Source organism: Notamacropus eugenii, chromosome 7 (genome assembly GCF_028372415.1).
Source record: "Notamacropus eugenii isolate mMacEug1 chromosome 7, mMacEug1.pri_v2, whole genome shotgun sequence".
Taxonomy (NCBI): Eukaryota; Metazoa; Chordata; class Mammalia; order Diprotodontia; family Macropodidae; genus Notamacropus; species Notamacropus eugenii.
The window spans coordinates 76,793,880-76,811,236 of record NC_092878.1 but is presented as its reverse complement, the minus strand read 5'-3'; the positions used below and the strand labels follow the sequence as shown (position 1 = coordinate 76,811,236).

The 17,357-nt window shown below is 38.3% G+C and overlaps 1 protein-coding gene across 9 annotated transcripts in view; it reads left to right on the top strand.

Annotated features, from left to right (window-relative positions):
- Nucleotides 1-11,932: 11,932 nt before the first annotated feature.
- Nucleotides 11,933-17,357, top strand: part of EML5 (EMAP like 5) — a 211,038-nt gene continuing 205,613 nt past the window's right edge. For 6 of the 9 annotated variants that reach the window (XR_011970740.1, XM_072625212.1, XM_072625211.1 and 3 more), the window contains exon 1: nt 11,934-12,527. Coding sequence is in view for 7 of the 9 variants with exons in the window: in XM_072625212.1 (XP_072481313.1) it covers nt 12,331-12,527 (197 nt within the window). In the remaining 2 variants the exon portion in view is untranslated. Of the gene's footprint in view, nt 12,528-17,357 lie in introns of all 9 variants that reach the window. The other 3 variants (XM_072625213.1, XM_072625209.1, XM_072625214.1) reach the window with 2 other exon arrangements.

Here is a 17,357-nt window from a genome sequence, read left to right as displayed (position 1 = left end):
ATTTGATTCTCAAAAACAACTTCATAAGGCAAAAGTTTAGGTGGGAAAATCTAAGTATTTTATTGGTTGCAAGCTCATTATGAATCAACAGTGCGTGACACAACAGCCAAAAAAATTAATGAAGTCTTCATTAACAGAAGCATAGTGTCCAGCAAGAGGAAAGTGATATAGTTCTACCTTACTCTTCCTGCTTCAGACCATATGTAGAATATATCTATGGTCAGCTATGAGTTCTGCTGCATTTTAGGAAGGACATCAACAAGGTGGAGTATTCCCAGGATAATTTGGGGATGTGCAAGTAAGTCATGATCTCTGCCTTATATTTGAAAACTTGCTATGTAGAAGAGGGATTAGATATGTCAACATGTCAAAATGAAGATTAATTGTCAGAAGTTACAGTAAAAGAGTATTCACCTAGATACAAAAAAGGCCATTATAATGGATAGAATTGTCCCTAAATGGAATGGTTTCCTTGTTTAGTTTCCCATCACTAGAGGCATTCAGATAGCAGCTAGATCATCACTTATTAGCAATATTGTACAGAATTATGGGATTCACACTGTATGTTGAATTGATGACCTCTTAAGGTTCCTTCCAGTTCTTTTTTATTTAAGTTCAACCAGTGTTTATTGTAGATGCTGAAACTACAAAAATAAAGAATTGCCCAGTCCCTGACATGAAGAAGTTTGTTGTCCATAGGGGAATGAGGCAGGTACACATATGACCACGTGGTACCTAGGGCATGTCCATTTGTACATCCTCCACCACCACCCCGGAAAAGCTATCCAAAGATCAAGTTCCCTGCTCTAAGCCATAGCCCACAAGCCCCCACTATTGGGTTTATTTTTACTTGCCAAGCATAGGATATATGAATCTAAAAGACATTTAATCAACCAGCAAAGTATTTAGAGTGATAAGAACAGATTAACTTCAATGTACACATAGGATATATTCTTCTCTAAGTTACCACAATACTAATATTGAGGAAACATTAGGGAGCATGTATGACTAGAGAACATACACAGAGGGCATATATGCATATATATATGTATATAGGCAGTACACATGCCTAGAGAATATGTGTGAAGAAACATGCCAGAAATGCATATGACTATAGGACATACTCATTAAAGATATGCATATAGAGGACGTGCAGCTCTGGCCTAAGAGAGATGATCAAATTACCACTGTTTATTAATAGACATGCTGGGCCTTATTAATAAGATGATTAAATTACCCAAAAATTATATCTCTTGAACTTTTTAAATGCCACAAAAGGTTCCTTCTAATTCTGAAATTTTATAATTTTGGAAAATATTTATTTCTCAAATGCAGAGAAAAGTCCTTCACTTATTTTCTTTCTCACCCTGAATTTCATCCTAAATGTTGGGTTAAAATATATTTCATTCTTCTAAAATGCAAAAAAAAAACCTCAATGGAGAAATAACCTTCATCGGATAGTCATGGCAACATAAAGCACATAAAATGACTATTAACTTTGAAACTGCATGATAAAGATGTATTCCATTCACTGATTTTTTGGTCTCCTTGCTCTTTCCTTCTCCCTCCACCCCAATTTGGTTTTGCAGAACCATTTCCTTTAAAATGCAAGCAAGATTTTTGTGGAAATGGGTTTGACTTTCATTTCCATTATGGCTTTTTTCTCTTTCCTCTCCCTATTCTTCTCACACTACATTAACTGGCATTTACTCTGAATGCCAATGGTTGTGCCTCTTAAAGATTTAAAAGCAACAATGTACCTTCTTTTCTGTCACCATTTTTTATCAGCTTAGAGAATGTATGTGTGTGCAGTGGGTAGTGGAGGAGGGATTCCACTGCTGCCTCAGTGTAATCAGAGAAGTTAAATGCCTCAATTGAATCAATCATCGAAGAGGATAATTGTTTAAACGTGCACACAAGACAGTTTATACCCTGTGATCTCTTTAGAAGGTATAGCTACTTTGAGTGTGCAGTTGCGATTGTGTAAGGGGATCAGTCACAGCACATTTTTATTGTTCACTAGTTTCAGTTGTATCTGACTCTTTGTGACCGCATTTGGGGTTTTCTTGACAAAGATACTGAAGTCGTTTGCTGCTTCCTTCTCCAGCTCATTTTATAAATGAGGAAACTGAAGCAAATGATATTAAGTGACGTGCACAGGGTCACACAGCTAGTAAGTGTCTGAGGCCAGATTTGAACTCAGAAAGATGAGTCTTTTCAACTCCAGGCCTGGCGCTCTACCCACTATGCTATCTAGCTGCTCTATGGCACATGTATAAAAAATCAGTCAAGTTCAGTGATAGAGAAAACCAAGTTCCAGAATTAGAGGGAAAGGGGCAGGGGACTGGGGTTGGGGGACCTTTAAAAAATTTCTCTCTCTTCTTCAAGAGTGATTCTAAATCTGGAACTCAAATCTTCAGCTCCAAAACTTTGTCATGTCCATAGATTGATCAAATTAATTGAGGTGAAATTGGAGCCATCAATGGTTCCAATATATAAAGCCATTTCTTTATAATTTACACACAACGTGTTACTGACCCTACGTTTGCTCTACATTTTCTTATTTGTCCCTTGATGGTACATGCATCTGACATTACTTAGAAATTTTTGCTTTGTATCTTTTGAGAACTATATTTCTACTCTAGTTCATCTATTAACTATCAGAATGTGTCATAGTCTCTTATGCCTTACAAACTGTTAGAAATTAATGTCCTTCAATTATTTTAGTCCCTCTCTCTCTCAAACTCCATACTTATTTATCTCATCTCTATAGCATGGATTATATTTCTTTTGCTCCATGTTTACTGGGTAAGTCAACTACCTCCCCCTTATTGAATATTCCAATAATTCTCTTAAACTGATTATGCAATAAACGATTTCTTTCTTTACTGCTATTTTAGTTTCTGTGTATAATTTTGCTAGCTGCCATTCATTATTATTCATCGTATAAAGCATCTATATAGTGCTTAATAATCCAATTGGAACATTATTAATAGTCTTTCAATTTTTCTAGTGGTCAGTTAAGTACTCCATGCACTTACCCAGATCTGATCTGCTAACATTCGGAAGTTCCCATTTAACTGAAAGAAAATGACTTATGCACATAATAGACTAGTGGATTGTCCTTTGATCAGTATCGCTTAATGAGAGTGAGAATTCTCTTATGAGACTATACAAGTAAGATTTCTTAGATTTTAATGTCATGATGATGTATTCCAAAATGTAGTTCTATATTTTAATAAAATGTTAGGATTATGTTCAGTGTTCAGAGAAAAATGATGCTCAAGAAAAATTATTTCAGAATTAAAGTCCTCACAAGTTTCAAAGGGTTCTGAAGTTCTTCAGCAAAAGAGGTCTTTTCTAGTCTTCTAGGACAGCCCAGAGTGGAATGACAGATTTGGAAAGCTGTTTTGGAGGAGTTGGGATATCTGGAAGAGAGGCCAGCTCCAGAATCAGATTCTTCCCTCAAGAACATCAGCAACTTTGAAAGCATTGATCATATTTCCCCCAGTTAGTAATAAAAGCCCCAAAGAAGTATTAACCAGTTACTAGCTTTCATAGAGGTGGCTTGGGCATCTTTGCTAGGATCTCGCCTGTGGTTACCTGGTTAGTTAGTGTTAGAGGCAGGATTTGAATACAGATTTTTCTCCCGAAAGACCAGCACTCTTTCCTTTTGGATGGAGAGAAACTGACTCTAAGGCCAGTCAGAAGGGCATCAGGAGGATCATTTGACCTGGCCACAAAGAGAACCTTATGGTGAAAAACTTTTATTACTTTTCAACTATAGGACGAAAATGAATTATCTCCTAGACATTAGATCAACTGTGATATTGTACCAAAAATTTTTTTCCTTCAATTAATGTATTTACATATAAGGGGGTCTAGAAAAGCATTTGTTAATTTTTTTTTAATTTAAATTCTTTTTATGAGTGCCCTATGGAGCAAGTGTTTTTATTTGTATATGTATATTTATGTCTGTATAGAGATTTAAATATAAATATAGATAGATCTGTAGATGTGTGCATAGATATATAAAATATCTATCCATATATCTTTATACACTGATAGATATTTTATATATCTGTATATAAAGTTTTAAAAATTATGACCATAGGCTTCAAAATCTGGAATTTCTGGAGGTGTCTAGTCTGCTAGGTGATGTAATACAAGGAATATTTTTGAAGCACTCACTACTTATAGACCACTATGACAGGTGCTAGGGAAAGATACAAACTTCAGTTAAAACAGGGTCTTTGCCCTGAAGGAGTTTATAATTTCAAGCATGATGCTTATATAGATAGCTATAATATCTACTATTGAAACCTTACAGAGTTACAAATTGCAACAATGTGTCTGAAGTTATTGCTGAGTGGAGGAATCATTTGCCTGGAGGCACTGACGTTTGAATGGGTCTCTTAAAGGATACATAGGCTGGAAAGATTTATCACCAAGCCCTGTCAATTCCATTGGCACAAAGCTTGAATATATTCCCTAGTTCCTATCCTCACTTCCAACATCTTAATACAGACCTTTGATACCATCTATTAAGGTGATGGATGGAAAAAGCTTCCTTGTAGGTCTTAACACTTCTGTTCTCTTCCCCTTACAATCTAATCCGTCTTCGATATCATTGTCAGAGTAATATTTCTTATGCTTTTATCTGATCACCCTTTGCTTAAACATCTTCAGTGTCTCCAGAATGAGTATCAGGTAAGTTTCCAAATACCTCTTCTAGTATTCAAGGTCCTTCACAAAAACCAGATATGACCCTACCTTTCCAGTCTCTTCTTATCTTATTCCCTTCTATGCATTCGATGCTACAACTAAATTGAATAGTTCTCTACCCCTAGAACACACCATGTTCTCAAGATCAAATATGTTTCAGGCATATTTATTTATCTAAATACTTGCAGGATCCATGATTTCATAGATATGGGCATTTCTTCTATTGATGGAGCCTGAAGTCTTCATAGTTTCTTGAGTTTCAGTGGCCAAAAAAAAAAAATATCTATCACTCAGTAGTCAATCCTCTTTAGCTAGGCTTTTCCTTTAACAGACCTTTACTTGCTTTTAGGGTGTGAGGACTTGTCAAAACTTATACTCCATCGATACTTTCATGGCCTTCAAAAAACCATAAGCATTTCCATAACAATTATAATATTATCTTATTTGAGCTTCACAGCAATCATGTAAGGTGGTAACTATTGCTATTATTATTCCCATTTCACATATAAAGGAACTAAGGCTCCAAGAGGCTGCCCATGAGCACACAACTAGCATTAGAGGTGGTTCAGAGGATGACTTCATTATCATCTTCATTGTTCCCTTCTGGTACTTCTTCCTCAATCCCCTTCAGCTTCTTTTGCGTATTGCCTTCTCCCTTTAGATTATAAGCTTCTTGAGGGCAGGTACTGTCTTATTCCTATTTATATTTCCAGTGTTTAGCACAGTGCCCAATATGTAGTAGGCACTTAATATATGTTTATTGGGTAAGTTTGTGTAAACATTGATCTTAGGTCTTCCTGATTGAGACCAATCTCCTTCTACTACACCATGCTGTCTCTTATAATATATTTTCCTTGTAGGTCTTCCCACTTCCATGGCTCGAAGTAAAAGCATGTGATGCTGCTTTGTTTATCTTACCCATGTGTATCCACATAGGTGTGCCTAGATGTGATTTACAGGGGGACAAGAAGAGATATCTTTAGCATTTCCTCTCTACACCTTTCTCCAAAGAAGACTTTAATTTCTGCCAGGAATGGAAGCAGGAGAATAGGTCCAGAGGCTGGCCGCTCTGCTCCTCAGAGAGAGGGTATACCAGGTCAGAATTATATCTATCTTCTCCTTTAAATTGGTTAGTCTAGGGGAAATAAGTTTTAGGTTTAAGCCATGTTCTTGATCATTTTCTCTAATAGGGAATAAGTGGTCCAATCTACATATCTAAGACTTAACTCCCTTCCCACCATATGCCAGTTCTATAATAGCATATAGCAAGTAAATCCATTTATCCAAACAGAGAGCCCACAGAAATTGGAGAAAGCATACATATAAAACTATATTGCAAACAATATTATAGAGTAAATGAGCTCTCCCATTGAGGGTAAGAAAATTCAGCTTAACCAAGAGAGAACAAATCTCACCCAAGGAGAAATTCCCCTAAATTTCTAGTGTAGTACACTGGGTATAAGGACATGATCAAGGTTGCTGGCTCCTCAATATTTCAGCATCTTCCTAAAACCTTTATCATCCACCAGGGACCTGAAGAAAGTATGAAAGTCCATAGCTGGAAGCCAGAAGATCAAAATCTCTCTTCTTTCTGAAATTCTTCTATCTCCAACAATGAGGAGATTCTTATGCAAATGGACTTTGAGCTATGGGTTCCGTAGAATTAAATAATATTTAATAGTACATTACTGCCCTCCTCTCTCCCTGGAACAGCCATATCATGAGAAGACTCAGCCACACTGGCCATTCTTCACTTCTAGCTAATTCTCTGCCTGCTTTACCTCCATACAAGTCTGCTTAATCTCCACAATGGTTACCTGGCCCCTGTGTTGATATCCTTCTTCCAGCTCCCCTTTATCTTTTGTTTTACCTTATTAGAATATAAGCTCCATGAAAGTAGAGATTGCCCTTGCTTTCTTGTTTTTGTATTCCTAGCACTTAGTTTATTGCCTAGTACACAGTAAGAGCTTAACAAAAGCTGTATCTATGCGTGTATATGTGTGTATGTATTGGATATACAAGTGTTCAGGGAACACCCTTTGGTGTGAGGGCTGCTGAGTCCTTTTCAGGGCTGCTTTCCACCTTTGGTATCCACCTGCCACCCAACTCACCTGTGACTCCAAGAAGCAGTAGCGTGCATAGTGGCCATACCCTGATAAACTGTTCCAGCAGATGGGGTAAACCAGGTTGAGGGCAACTGAGGAGCCTCAAACCCATCAATGAATTGATGTGGGGGGGAGGTAACTACCCCAAGCATGTGAAGACTTATCCTTGAAGAATTGGTGGATGACAACAATTTATTCCAATAGTCATTAGAGGCAATTGAAGCAGGTGCTGTGAAGGCTTAGAACTTGGTTAGACATCGAAGATGCCAAGGTTGTCCACTGCATCCTGGGCCATCATCAGTCTTGACTTTTGTCTTTTCATTGGACTTAAATGACTCTAGAAGAGAGAGTGAGCCTGATGACTGTGTAATTTATACTCCAGTCAAAAGACATCACCCATACCATTTATTTTTGAAAGTCATGGCAAATTTAGTTGTCCAGATAAGTTCAGCAATATTGTACATCAGTTTCATGATGGCATGGTTGCACAAGCTCTGGATAATAGATGTTGCTTTCGTGCTTTCCCAGTCACCAATTGCTCCTCATCTGTAAAATGAGCTGGAAAAGGAAATGACAAACCACTTTAGTATCTTCACCAAGAAAACTCCAAATGGGGTAACAGAGTTGGACACAACTGAACAACAAAAAGTAAAACAACCACAATTCTAACCTGGTGATGAAGATGTCTCCCATATGTGCTTAATCCCATGCTTTTTAGCATGATGTTTTCATTGATGTTGCCAGATGCCTTCAATGAGGATGAAACTGGCATTAAGGTCAGCTATGACACTGATGATAAATTATTTACCTTGAAAAGTCAAAACTAAAATGGAGGGAGAGTTTTGCGTGGTGTGTGACTTTTTGTTCATAGATGATTAAGAACTCAATGCAGCCTCTGAGGCTAAGATGCAACGAAAAAATTCTCTGTTGCTTGTGTTAATTTTGGCCTAACAACTAACACCAAGAAAATCCAGGTTTTTTACTAGCCAGTACCACAACATTCATACATGAAACCGTCAGTTACAACAAATGGAGAAATTTTGAATGCTGTGGATAAGTTCATTTACCTTGGTAGTAGAGTTTTCAGGAACGTACACATAGGTAATGAGGTGGACTCATGCATTACCAGAGCTAGCTCACTATTTGGGAGGTTCTGAAGGAAAGTGTGGGAGAGAAGAGGTATTAGGTTACTACTAAACTGAAGGTTTACAGAGCTGACAATGCTGACCACATTGTTATATGCCTGTGAAACCTGAATAAGACACTGAAGCCATGGCAGGAAATTGAATCACTTCCATTTGAATTATCTTAGGAAGATTTTGAAGATCATCTGGCAGGATAAGCTACAGGATACTAGGTCCTTTCTTGAGCTGAACTTATAATCATTCAAACTCTACTGCCAAGAATGCGACTCCAATAGGCTGTCCGTGTCAAACATATGTTTATCTAAAATACTACTTTACTGAGAACTCACACAAGGCAAGCACTCATGCAGAGGTCAGACTAAGCAATACAAGGATACTGTCAAGGACTCACTGAAAAACTTTAGAATCTATTGTGAGAAGTGGGAGACACTGGCACAACACTGTCCAGCATGGTGTGCCCACATCAAAGAAGGCATTATGCTCTGCGAACAAAACAGACTTGCAGTAGCTCAAAAGACTTTTGAGATGTGCAGATTTAGAGACATCTTCATCACCAGATTACAGTTGTTTTACTTTTTGTTGTTCAGTTGTATCCGACTCTTTGTTACCCCATTTGGAGTTTCCTTGGCAAAGATATTGGAGTGGTTTGCCATTTCCTTCTCCAGCTCATTTTACAGATGAGGAACTGAGGCAAAAAAGTTAAATGACTTGCCTAGGGTCACACAGCTAGTAAATGTCTGAGGCTAGATTTGGACTCATGAAGCTGAATCTTTCTTATTCCGAACCCAGTGCTCTGTTTGCTGCATCACTTAGCCACTCCTCCTCAAGAATAAGCAAGTTTAATTTATGATGCTTTAGCAACAACAGTATTTAGATTTTATGATTATATAGTTGTAATTTTTTTAAAAAAGTGATCATTCCTTTTAATTATAGATATGTCTATCCTATTTTTTCCTTTGGACAATACTGTCTTCATAGATGCAGATTAGGTCTTCTTTTTCTTGGTAACCCCTCCATAGTATCTAGCTTACTGACACATACATAACTGCTAAACAACTGACTGATCTTGATGTATGATTAAGCACAGAATGAAAAATGCAGGTTTTTACAAATTCTCTCTTTATCTTAATATGGACATTAGAAATATATATGTAATATATACTGTTACATATAAAATTAGCATTAGATAACAAAAATTGTCCTCATAGATAAGTACCTTTAACTCTATGTGTTCGTGTTAAGACCATATAGAGTATGTGTTGAGTTGGAAAGCAGAATGGTAATTCTGCTACATAAACTAGATTTTGCACAGAATTAATACTCATGATAAAACAAAGTTATTAATACACATTTAAATTTGCTTTTTTCAATATGCTATTGTCACATGTGGACAAGATCTTATTTTGTCCTTACAAAAACCCTGTGAAGTAGGTGCTATTATTATCCCCATTTTCACAGATAAGGAAACTGAGGACAACTGACATTACGTTATTTACCAGGGTCACACACCTAGTAAGCGTATGAGGAAGCTTTAAATTCAGGTTTTTTCTTACTGTAGATCTAGCACTGCATCACTTAGCATTTAGCATTGTCTTCTTTCACATTCCTCACAATGCCTACCATTGTGCTGGTCACAATGACAGTGAAAGTATTCAACAGATAGCTGTTTATTGAATTTTTAAAATGAACTCACATATCTGGGAAAGATGGTACTATACCAGGAGCTAAAGCTTCTAAAAACAGATGTTGAAATTTACTATTTGGCTCAAAACCATTTCCCTTTAAGTTCTGCATTGAGAAATGATTTTTTCATATATCTTTATTTGCATTATTCTCAAAGAATACAGATGATGGAATAAAAGTTTGCTTAAAAAGTCTATCTTTAGTAATTGAAATAATTGTACTAAGTTGCCTGGGTAATGACTTATTTTGTTGTTCCCTGTTAACTAGTCACAGATGGTTAATTTTCTAGTCATCTCTGTCTATTCAACTATCTCTCATGATCTTAACAACTCCTGAGTGAAGATAGTTTAATTAAGTATTGCTTTGTTCCACACTCCCTCATTGGGCCTTTAAAGGTGACCATGGAAAATTTGATAATGGAAAAATAAATGACTTAAAGCAGTCATTAATATGAGCACTTAGATATGTGTCATGGGACCCAAAAGATACTATGCGGAGGATTCTGAAACTTCATAACAAGATTTTTTTTTTTGTAATTTATAACACATTGAAATAACATGTAATCAGATATCATTTATTTCAAAATTGTTAATTAATCTGTTCTGAGTTCACTTCTTAAATATAAAATAATGAACAAATAGAAATTTCTTTCTCTTCCTCTATCCTCAGCTGGGGATTTCAAGGAACTCATTAGAGTGTAAACAAACACACCTTTATTTTTAAAACCTCCAGGAGTCTTTCCTATGGAGCTTCTCTCCTAAGCATTGATTCCCTGAGCAATATATCCTATGTGGACAAACAAAATTTTTCAATTTTCAATTTAACTTTTTAAACAAAAGTCATATTTATGAGTTCCCAGGGTTATTTTAGCTTTTGTCAGATTTAAGAATGTTAGAATTTTAGCCATAAAATCATATCCCTAAACTGTTTTGATGACTTAAAAAGATTTATACTGATAAACTATCAAATACATGTTTCCTGTGGAAAAAAATATCCATTGCACTTAATAAAGACTTCAATTAGACATCTTAAATTACTTTTAAAAGTATTAGTGAATACTTCAGAATAAATGTTATCTGATTACATGTAATTTCAATGTTATACATTATAGAAAAAACATCTTGTAAAGCTTCAGATTTGTTATAAAGCTTCAGATTTGTTATATAGGGTCTTTTGGGTCTCATGATACATGCTTTGAAATACTCTGATTAATACTAGCTGCTTTAAGTAATTCATTTTTTCAATATCAAATTTTCCATGGTCAATTTATCTAGCCATATTCCTACGAAGTTGGAAAACTTAGGGAAAAAAAGAAAATAAAATGAACTATTCAAAGATACACTGAAAAACCAAAGCGATCCTGATTCTAAGAGTACAACAGTACAACCCGGAAGACGAAGGCTTCAATCAAGGCTCAAACAGGTAGGATTTTAGTTTTGATCTGACAGCAGTGTTGTTTATGTAGAAATCAGATACAAGGCGTCATTTTCTGGCCTAAATTCTAGTTTCAGCTCTGACGTCAGGCATCAGCCAGAGCGGCAGGAAGTCTGCTTCCCCGATCCGTAAGGCAATGAATTTTGTGCCAGTCTCTGAAAAAAGACGCACCTCCACCTCCTCCGAAAAACTGGGAAAATTCTTTATAAACCCAAGGAGGTGTGTGCGTAACTAAACATTAAAAAAAGTTATCCACGTGCAGAGGCCCGGCTCTGGTTCCAGGAGCACTGAAAGGCGGGGGTGGGTGGCTGGAGAAGGTCTAGCATCCTTTGCCGTCATCCTCTTAGGTGGTTCCCCCGGGCAGGCCAGACCCCTCTGGAAGTCACATCCAGCCAGGTGTGAAGGGCTTTTCCCCCTCCTCCCGCCCCTCCCCCAAGCCCTTCAGCGCCCGCCTTCGGCTGCTCTGTGCCCACGTAGCAGGTGGCTGAGCACCCTCAAAGGGCGGGGGGGAGGGGCACCTGGGAATCGAGCGCGCGCGCGAGGGAATCAAGAGCCGCTCAAAGACTTCATTCCCGGGCTCTTAGCTCCGGTTGGACGGAGGCGAGACACGCCAGGCGTCTGGAGGAGGGGCACGGCCGAGGCCGCGGCTCGGCCGGCACGCGCAGAGCTGGATCCAGGATAGGAGCTGGAGGGAGGGGGGAGGGGAGGAGTCGAGTTTGTCTCGCGCGCGCCCCCGGCTTCTCTGTGGAAGAGGAGGGGGATGGGGGTGGAGAGGACGAGCAGGTGGATCTGCGCTGGCGCGCGGGGGCGCGGAAAGGCGGCGGGGGTGTGGAGTCGTGAGCGAGCCGCTCCTCTCCCGGCTTCGAGGCACCCGGCGGGCTGCGCGAGGCGCGGACCCGCGGGGCGGTGACGAGGCTGAGGGGGCGGAGGCCGCCGCGGGGCACGAGCCGCGCCGCAGGTGACCAAGAGGAGGAGGAGGAGGACAGAAGAGACCGCGTCCTCGGCGCTGAGGGCGGGGAGGGGGAGCGTTAAAAATAAAATACTAATAAAACACCTCCAAACGGACGCCGTGCGGACCGCAGGCCCGTGCCCCCTCCCCCAACTCCTCCTTCTCGGCATGAGCCTCCCCATTCCCGCCGCTGCCGCCGAGCACTGAGAAGGAGCCCGCGCCGCGTCGGGCCGGCCGGACATGCCCCAGCCAGAGGCGGCTTAGGGGCTTAGGGGGCGCGGGCCCGGAGATGGCGGCCCGCAGCGCCCCGAACTGCCACCTGCGGCTGGAGTGGGTGTACGGCTACCGCGGCCACCAGTGCCGCAACAACCTCTACTACACCGCGGCCAAGGAGATCGTCTACTTCGTGGCCGGGGTCGGCGTCGTGTACAGCCCGCGCGAGCACCGGCAGAAGTTCTATCGGGGCCACAGCGACGACATCATCAGGTACCGCCGCGCTTCTCTCCCCCACCCCCGAGAGCAGGAGTTGGGTCTTGGACCCCCCTGGCAGCCCGGGGAAGCTGGAGACCTCCGGGATAGTGGTCTTTAGTTTGTTTCCTTACCTCGCCCCCGTCCCTTTCCCCTCTAGTGCAAGCTGGCGGGCTCTCGGGTTCAGACCCCCTCTCATGGAATGTGCGCTGTCGTCGGCTCCGTTCCCACCCCAGGCTTTCCTACCTTCCCCAGAGACAGCCCCGCTCCTTGGAGCTCTGGGAGCTTTCCAGGCTGTCCTTGGAGTCCGAGGAAGCCCGCTTGGTTCATTCCTTGGATTGCTTGTGCATAATGAAGGGGAAGAAAGCACAAGTCGTATTTGATGACATTTTATTCCGTTGCGTGAAAACACGCAGCTATTTCTAAAGAGCTGCATCTTAAGACCACAGGGTACCAGAAAACTCCATCGCCTCCTGGCAGATTAAAAAAAGTACAGGATGCTCTAGAACTGGGAATGTGGTGTCACCGTAGTGGCAGGGTGGAGGTCACATAGTTGTTAGGTAAGCCCAAGTAAATGTCATTAAGTCCGCGGGACTTAGAAATTTGCAGTGATTGCTTGGGGGAGGATTTTGACTTGTAAGAAATTCTTTTTAAAATAAAGAATCCCCATAAATTTTCGTTACACTTTTTTTTGTTTGCTCTGCTGTCGTGAAATCCTAAGATTTTTTTTAAAAATTCTAATAGCAACTTCTTTTGTTTGCCAAATAAAGTTGTCTTGTTCTTCTTTTGACTAATAGTATATCTGAAATAATGATTTGTGTGTGTGTTGTAACAATAATCCAAACTGTTATAGACCATGCACCATGCACTTAAGTGCCTTACAAAGGGGAGATACAGTTGTTTTTTTTAAAGCGTGTTTGCTACTTTTGGACCATGGTGGAAGATTTGTGTGGTTGGGTTCGATCTACTTCTTTGCTTCTTTTGCGTTCAGAAGAGGTTTTATCATCTTTAATTTGAGCAAGGAATTTGGTACTTTAAATATTGCTATGGATATGAAAGTCCTTCAGTTGCCTTTCTATATGTGAAAAGAGAGAAGAAATTAATAGAAGGAAAGAAAAGACTGAGAATAGCTTTCATTGGATAGGGAAGGAATTATCTTGGGAAATTCTTCTGTAGTCCTTTTTTTATAGATATAGATGATATAGATATAGATTATTATATATTTATATATAATATATATGATATAGATTATAGTCCATTTTTATAGTTGCAGTGTAAATGTCTATTTAAGAAGGAAAATGAAAAGTTGTGCCGTTTTTTTCTGAAAATAGTATGATTATTTTGGTGGTATTCAGTATTACCGATCTATGACAAGTGTCCAAGCTGCTGTAAAATTCAAAAACAACAAATCAATTTAAGTAATATAATATGTAGAAAATAGAGAAGTTTGCTCATAGTGCTTTTGTATTTTTCTTCCAACCTTGCTCCTCCTTTCCTCCTTGCTTAACTCTGATTCTTGCAACCTTAATTGAAACACCATACCAGATGTTTAATCTGTTAGCAGAAATTCAGTTAGGTGGGATATGCAAGTCTTTCGATAGTGAAGCCGTATCTGAGGTGGCTAACTACAAGCAGATGATTTCAAGGCCTTATGGAGGTGAAACTTGTTGGAGAGAAACTTATTTGCCTTTTTAATGGAAGTGGTGGTTATTGGATCATTTGATTCTACTGGGACAGTAATACATGTTGCTTTCCTTTAGGGGGAGGGAAGTACAAATATTGTACATCCATTACCGAAAATTTTAAGGCATAAAGTAAGCTTTTCTTTTTGCCATGTTATAATTCTGTTTTTATGCAGTATTCTTATAAAAAGATGTCCTAGCAAAATAGAATGGAGGATGTGGAAATTTTATATTGTAGTGAAGGTTTAATCTTCTGGCATCCTGAAATGGATGGAACAATTTGATTTAATATTTAGGTACTAAATACAACCATCCATGGAAATTTTGTGCATACTGTAGTTGGCAGAGATCAATGAAAAGCAAAAAACAATTAGGACATGAAAATAGGGCAGATATTCATAACTGCATTTTGATTACATTATATTTCTATTTAAATTTATAAGCTACACAAAGTTGCTATTTTGCTAGTTCTACATAAGAAACTTTATGTATTTATAAATGCGAGACACAGTAAAAAGCGACAATGCATGCCACAATTTGACCAAAAACAAACATCCCTCCTTGATCTGTATGGTAGTAATTGATTTTAGTTTTTCTTCATATTTAGATATAATTGTGGAAGAAATCTTAGAGGTTATCTAGTCCAGCTTCATTTTATACAGGAAGAAATGGAGATATGAAGAAGTTAAGTGGTTTGCCCAAGGTCACTTAGGTTGCACTTGTCAAAACTGTTCTTCCCAGATCCTCTGATTCTAAATCCAGCATCTCTTTCACTGGATCATGGTACCTTCCATTTTTATAAAACTTACATTGCTTTTTTTTTTTTTTTGTCAAGTTGGTCCAGAGTGATTTCAAGACATTGTGTGGTGGAAAGAATTTGGCTTTGGAGTCAGAGGACTAATGTTAAAATCTCTCTCTAATGCTTACTCCCAGTGTAATCTTGGGTAAGTCATTTGACTCCTCTAGGTCTCAATTTCCTCATATGTAAAATGAAATTGGTTTAGATAGCCTTTAAAGCTCTTTCTAGGCTCTTAAATCCATGATCTAAGTTCTAATTCTCCTCCAGCACTTCCTTTTTATTTGAAGATCTAATTGTTACAGAAGATGTAAAGACTGATGAATGATCTTTAGTTTTTTGTGCATTGAATTTGTATTATCACTCTATTTAATAGCTGATGGTGCCACATTGCTTAAAGTTATGTTTCAGTGTGTTCTTAAGCTTGTCTTCTAAGTCCTGTTTATGGTTTCCCCCACCTATCACTTGGCCCAGATCCTCCAGTCTCATATAACCTGGCAAAGCAAAGTTGTACCAAGGGTAGCTTTATTACTGACTATGCTCCCATCTTCACCAGTGATGCCCCCTTTTCTTTCTTTTTCTTAAGTATTGTTGCATTAGTCTCATAACCATAAAGAGATTAGTTATAATAATCTGTTAGAGGACTACGACACTGTCTTATCCTTCTCATTTAAAAAAAATTATACGTTTGTGTAGTTGAGACCTTAAAGATACATTGATACCAGATCTTCCTGCTAATTCCTGAAGAACACAATGACTTTTTTAAAATTTAGGTTTTTTTATTTGTATCTATCAGAATGTTATTCATATAGTTTGCTTTTTAAGAAACAGAAACTGGTAACAGTTTTCTCCATTGAACACCATTGGTCAGGTGAAATTTATTGCGATACATGATGTTAAGTGGCTTCATGGAATGAGCCATGAGCTACTGATATTTAAATTTTAAAAAAATCTACTTTATATGGCATCTGATGTCTTTGTTGTAAATTAAAAGATTAATACCTGTGCAACCTACCTATGAGAAGCCACATTGAAAAATGTAATATTGAAGAGGCCTGGCACAACTGCTAGCCACAATGTAAGAGTAGCTTAGATTGAAAGTTTGTGTTTTTGGATTGATTATAATATTTTAATAAAGCACAGATATTTTGTCATCAGTTTTTCAGTTTTACACAGTTTCATTTGAACTGTGTAGGATGAGGTAGCCACATTTATATGTCGAGGTAAAATAATTTTTAGATACAATTATAGTGAATTTAAAAAATTTCTATTAAATGCCCCACAGTTTTGTCATATCTGACCTCTCATAAGTTTACCTAAGCATTTTATGATTAAAATTTTTTTTCTAGGTATTCAGAATGATGTAGTGGAAGAATACTGTTCAAGTCACATTCTTGCCATTTTATTATTTATATGACCTTGGATTACTAATCTCTCTGGACCTCAGTGACCTCATCTATAAAATGAAATAATTGAATTAAATGACCACCAATGGACCTTCTAGCTTTAAATCCTATAGTATTTAATTTCAAGAATCAACAAATTATGTTTGGCTCTTTCTGTTAAACTAATATACTATGTAAAAAAAGAAATAGAAGACACAGGTTTTCTGCCCTTGAAAGTTTTTGCAGATTGTTTAGGATGTGCAATATTTTGGGGGTCAGTTCAGTTTTGTCTTTTTTTGGTAATGATGGAAGTATATCTCTTTTCAAAGTAGCTATGTTCCTTAAAGATTTATTGTAAATTGAATGATTATAAATCTCATAATAATTTAAATGTATCAGGCAAATTAGTGGGTGAAGTGCACTGGATTTGGAATTAGAAGGCCTAGGTTTAAATTCTGGCTCTATTACTTAGAACTTTTCTGAGGTCATTTCCCTTTTTTAAGACTCAGTTGTCTTATCTGTGATGGGGAAGAATTATATTAGAAGATCCTTCACATCCCGTGCAGCTCCAAATTCTGTAATACTGTGTTCTTCTTCAGACTGAGGACAACAGCTTTTCAAGATTTGAGATGAGCGCCTTTAGATCTAGTTTGCTCTGCCTTGAAGTTCCAAATGCACACTTAGCTATTGTCATTATTATGAGCCTCCCAATCTTAAAATATGCATATCTGCAATTTCTGCCAGGTATGTTTAATTTGGGAAATGATCAGATTTTATATCTTCTGCCTCTTAATTCCAGTACCATACTGGAATTCTTTGAAAGGGATATGTATACCTAGAAGAGTATCACAGCAATCTCAGATTACATAGATTTAATAACCTGCCCCTCACTAATTAGGAGCTAAGTTTACTTAAGTTTAATAGAGTGCTTAATGGTAATTCAGTAACGTTTTGTAAGATTCATGTAATGTGTCTTCAGAAACAA